Source organism: Pelecanus crispus, chromosome 23, assembly GCF_030463565.1.
Source record: "Pelecanus crispus isolate bPelCri1 chromosome 23, bPelCri1.pri, whole genome shotgun sequence".
Classification (NCBI taxonomy): domain Eukaryota; kingdom Metazoa; phylum Chordata; class Aves; order Pelecaniformes; family Pelecanidae; genus Pelecanus; species Pelecanus crispus.
In genome coordinates, this window is record NC_134665.1 from 183,101 (window position 1) to 188,383 (window position 5,283).

A 5,283-nucleotide genomic window follows, 5' to 3' on the forward strand; every position below is an offset into this window, starting at 1 on the left:
CCTTGCAAGGCCTCATTTGGCATCTCCTCCTCTTCTCCCTGCTGCCCTTACAGTTCTGACTGTCACACTCACTGGGGTGTGGGGGTGAGGATTCAAGTGCAGCTCAGACACCAGCGCTGTCATGCACCTGTGTCCATGGAGGAAAAGCACCCAACTCGCCCCCTGTGAACCTTCGGGGCTCTGGGTGCTGCAGTGTGTGCGGCTGGCAGGGATCTCACCCTCTCTTCAGGACGTAAGGAATTGAGGAGAGGTGAGTCTTTCCTTGGGAGGTGCTGCTGGGCTGCAGGCTGCCCTCCCGCAGGGCACAGCTCTCCCATGGCCTCTCTCTGCTGCGCAGGAGCCCCATGGAGAAGCCAGCGGGGTGCTAAGGCCCTTGAAATGCTGCTGGGCGGCTGCATGCCGGCAGCTGTAATGAGCCCTCTGCGTCCCTGCTCGGCAGGGCAGAGCTGAGATCCTCCGCAGGTACCAGGAGATGGGCTGAGGGCCTTGGCCATCTGCCCTTGGAAACGGGATTCCTCTGCTCCCAGCAGTGTCCTGGTTCTTTTGGGGGAAGAGCCGAGGGCGATAGTCCTCCCGCTGAAAGAGCTGCCAGCACAGGGAGCTGAGATCAGGGCTGATGCACAGAGCGGCTGTCCTCCCTCGGCACTAAGGGACCCTCCCCTGGCCTCTCAGGACCCACACGGTTTCCCTTGCAGGGCAGCAGGAATGCCAGGGGTTTCTGCAGTAGAAACACTGCTCAGCTGTGGTGGGGCAACCAGAGCAGAAGAGACAAAACAAAATCCCCACAGCTCCGCTCTGCACCTGGGTGAATCTGGAACAATAATGCTGAAAATCTCTTTGATATCACAAGTGGTTTTAATCAGACATGACCCCGTGTTCCTCTTTACCTACTGCTGTAGGGCAGGACTGAGTCCTGCAGAGCCCACAGCAGAGCCCCTGCTCCCTGGGGCACCCTCAGCCAGCACCAACCAGGGCTCGTGAACAGGACCTGCCAAAGGACCTCCTGAACAGAGAGAGGCAGTTTTGTGGGGGAGGTTCTATCAGAAATGGCTTTGATTCTGCTCAGAGAATTCTCTCCTGTCACCGTCTTTTCCCTCTTGGACAGTCCCCATGCCCAGAGGCAGCAGATGTCCAACAGCAGCTCCATCACTGAGTTCCTCCTCCTGGCATTCACAGACACACGGGAGCTGCAGCTCCTGCACTTCTGGCTCTTCCTGGGCATCTACCTGGCTGCCCTCCTGGCCAACGGCCTCATCATCACCGCCATAGCCTGCAACCACCGCCTCCACACCCCCATGTACTTCTTCCTCCTCAACCTCTCCCTCCTCAACCTGGGATCCATCTCCACCGCTGTCCCTAAAGCCATGGCCAATTCCCTGTGGGGTACCAGGGCCATCTCCTACTTGGGATGTGCTGCCCAACTCTTTCTGGTTGTCTTTTTCATCTCAGCAGAGTATTGTCTTCTCACCATCATGGCCTACGACCACTACGTTGCCATCTGCGAACCCCTGCACTACGGGACCCTGCTGGGTAGCAGAGCTTGTGTCCACATGGCAGCAGCTGCCTGGGGCACTGGGTTACTCTATGCTGTGCTGCACACAATCAATACATTTTCCATACCCTTCTGCCATGGCAATGCCTTGGACCAGTTCTTCTGTGAAATCCCCCACATCCTCAAGCTCTCCTGCTCATATGACTACCTCAGGGAAGTTGGACTTGTTGTGGTTGGTTGTTTTCTTTTTTTGGGATGTTTTGTTTTCATTGTGGTGTCCTATGTGCAGATCTTCAGGGCCGTGCTGCAGATCCCCTCTGAGCAGGGACGCCACAAAGCCTTCTCCACGTGCCTCCCTCACCTGGCCGTGGTCTCCCTGTTTGTCAGCACTGCCATGGTTACCTACCTGAAGCCCCCCTCCATCTCCTCCCCACCCCTGGACCTGGTGCTGGCAGTTCTGTACTCGGTGGTGCCTCCAGCAGTGAACCCCCTCATCTACAGCATGAGGAACCAGGAGCTCACGGAGGCCATTAAGAAAGTGATTTCATGGATGATTTTCAACACTGATATATTTTCCGGTACTGTTCACAAATGATTCTCAGGGTGTCCCATTGCAGGCCTCTCTGTTGGTTTTTGTTTTAGCCATTTTGTTACCATTATCTGTATGGTTATTAGTGTTTATTATGTCTCTACAGAAATGTTTGGATTCATCTGATGCTGACTGAGTAATAAACCTGCTCTCTCTCACATAGATCTGATAGAAAAGTGAGTGTTTCTGGGATAGAGCTAACGCTCTCCTAGCATCTCTGTAATAAAATGGGATCTCCCTAGTGAACTAAATGAAGGGTGGGGTCTTCTCCCAGAGCTCATGTTAACAACAGGCTCCAGGAATTTCACCCCAAATGGGGCTTTTTCTCCTTGGAATTGGGAGAGGAAAGCTCATTGTCACACTGGTAGCAGTTAGAGACCAAGGGTTGAAATGTGCACTCACCCATTGGTATGTGCTGACAGTGGAGATGGTGAATGGTCGCTGAGGTACATACCCAGGGCTGTCCCCATGTGACAGGGAAGAAGACATCCTCCAGGAGGGGAATCTGGAGCTGCCTGGAGAGACTGGGGCTTCTCCAGGGAGAGTGTGTGCCTGGGGTGGGCAGTGACTGCAGCCCCACAAAGGGAGAGATCGCCCAAGCTGGAGTCACCCAAAGGGAAGGGGCAAAATCCAGGCGTCTGCAAGGAAACAAAGATGGAAATAACCCAACCCTACACAGAGCAGCTCCAACAGGCAACAGCACCGTTACAGCCCCCACACCACCAGCAGCACTCACACAGCCATGAGCAACACAAGTGGCCCCATCCCGGTGCCCCTCCAGGCTGATCTGCTGGGAAGGTTGCACGAGTGCTCTGTACGTTCCCGGCAGAACTCACCCGCGGGCTCACACAGCCCCACGGTGCCTCCACTGTGGGCCTGGCCGTTGGGTCTGCCCATACTCAGAGGTGTTGCCCACTTGGCAGTTCCAACCCTAACGCTAACCCTTAACCTGACCCCAACACCTAACACTAATCCTAACCCTAACCCTAACCCTAACCCTGCCCCAGCTCTCGCCGTGCCACGGAAGCAGGGCCGTGCTGTGCAGTGCCCCGGTGCCCCCGGGTCCTGTTGTGGGCCTCACCCGACAGCTGCTGGAAAAAAAAGTATGGACAAAAGGAAACCAAACAGGTCCCATCCCTGCACAATGACAGGGACACCCCTGACCCCCCACTGCCCCCCAGCCCAGCACGGGGGGGCCAGGGCTGCCCCCACACCCTGTGCTGGGGTGTCACAAATGCATCGGGGCTCTGCACGCCAGGGCAGGCCCCTGGTGTAGGGGGACACAACCGCAGCGTCGGGGCTGGGAGGGGCAGAGCTTTGGGGGTGCTGGGGGGAACCCCAAAGGGTTCTGCCCCAGCCCAGCCTTTGGGGATGGCCAGAGCCTGGGAGGGCAGATGGGGGAGTCCTGGGGTGCCCCCCTGCAGCAAAGACCCCCCCCAGGACTTGGGGTGTTACAGCCCCACCGCACCCCCCTCCCCAGGAACCCCCCACCCCGGTGCCCCCGCAGCAAGAATGAGCTGGGCACTACAAGAAATAAACTTTATTCTGGAGCCAGCCCCCCCGCCCCATCCCCCCGTCCTCCCTGTGCGGGCAGGGCCAGGCCCCGCTCCATGCAAGCCTGGGGCTGGCACCGCCACGTGCCCCCGCAGCCCCCACCCAGCCTGGGGCCTGGCCCACCTGGCGACCCCCGGACTCTAAAACTCTACCCATACCCCTCACCCTAAGCCCAAGCCCAAACCCTGACCCTAACCCTAACCCTAAAAACTAATACTATCCCTATCAGTAACACTAAGACTAACACTGACCCTAAACCTGACCCTAACCCTAATACTACCCCTATCCGTAACACTAAGACTAAGGCTGACCCTAAACCTGACCCTAACCCTAACCCTAACGCTGACCCTAAACCCTAAAGCTGATCCTAACAGTAATCCTAACCCTAAGCACTAAACCAAACAGTAAGCCCAACCACTAACTATAACCCTAACCCCCTAAACCTAAAACCCTAACCCTAACTCTAGCCCTAACCCTAACCCGCTAATGCTAACACTAACCCTGACCCCAACGCCAAACACTAATCCTAACCCTAATCATAACCCTACCCCTCCAACCCCCTAACCCTAAATACCTAAAACTAACATGTAACCCTAACTCTAAACGTTAAGCCTAAGCCTAACCCTACCACTAAGCTTAAAACCCTAACCCCCTAACACTAACCTGGATCCTTTACCCTATCCCTATCCCTAACACCTAATTCTTAACCCTAACCCTAAACGTAACCCTAACCCTAACCCTAACCTGGATTCTTACCCTATCCCTAACACCTAATTCTTAACCCTAACCCTAAACGTAACCCTAACCCTAACCCTAACCTGGATTCTTACCCTATCCCTAACACCTAATTCTTAACCCTAACACTAACCGTAACCCTAAAACCCTAACCCCCTAACCCTAATGTTAAACCTAACCCTAACTCTAAACATAAGCCTAAAACCCTAACCCCCTAACCCTAACGTTAATCTTAACCCTAACCCTAAACATAACCCTAAAACCCTAACTCCCAAACCTAAACCTAGCCCTAAACCTAGTCCAAAACATACCCCTAAACTTGACCCCTAGCCCTAACCCTCTAACCCTAACACTAACCTAACCCTAACCCATAACCTTAACCCTACCCCTAACACCTTACCCCTAACCCTAACCCCTAACCCTAAGCCCAAACCTAACCCCTAACCCTATCCCTAAACCAAACCCTAACCCCTAACCCTAACCCTAAGCCTAATGCCCTAAACCTAGTGCCTAACCCTAAACCTAGCCCTAAATCTAACCCTAAACTTATCCCTAACCCTGACACCTAACCCTAACACTAAACACAAACCCTAACCCCAACCCTAATCTTGACCTTAACCCTAACCCTAACCCTAACCCTAGCCCTAAATCTAACCCTAAACTTATCCCTAACCCTGACGCCTAACCCTAACACTAAACACTAACCCTAACCCCAACCCTAATCTTGACCTTAACCCTAACCCTAACCCTCACACTAACCCTAATCCTAACCCTAACCCCCTCACACTAACCCTAACACCATAATGCCCAAATCCTCATGCTAACCATAACCCTAACCCCAAACCCTAAACCTAACACTAACTGTAATCCCAACCCTAACTTCTAACCCTAACAATAAACCCTAACCCTAACT

General features: G+C 54.1%; 1 protein-coding gene across 1 annotated transcript; it reads left to right on the forward strand.

Annotated features, from left to right (window-relative positions):
• The first annotated feature begins 1,127 nt into the window (after positions 1-1,127).
• LOC142595881 (olfactory receptor 14C36-like) lies at positions 1,128-2,087 on the forward strand. The gene has a single exon (XM_075724731.1). It carries the CDS (start codon positions 1,128-1,130, stop codon positions 2,085-2,087), a length of 960 nt encoding a protein of 319 aa, XP_075580846.1.
• The last annotated feature ends 3,196 nt before the right edge of the window (positions 2,088-5,283 follow it).

Excerpts from the sequence above, each read along its gene's own strand:
- LOC142595881 (XM_075724731.1), top strand. The coding sequence starts at position 1,128 with ATGTCCAACAGCAGCTCCATCACTGAGTTCCTCCTCCTGGCATTCACA.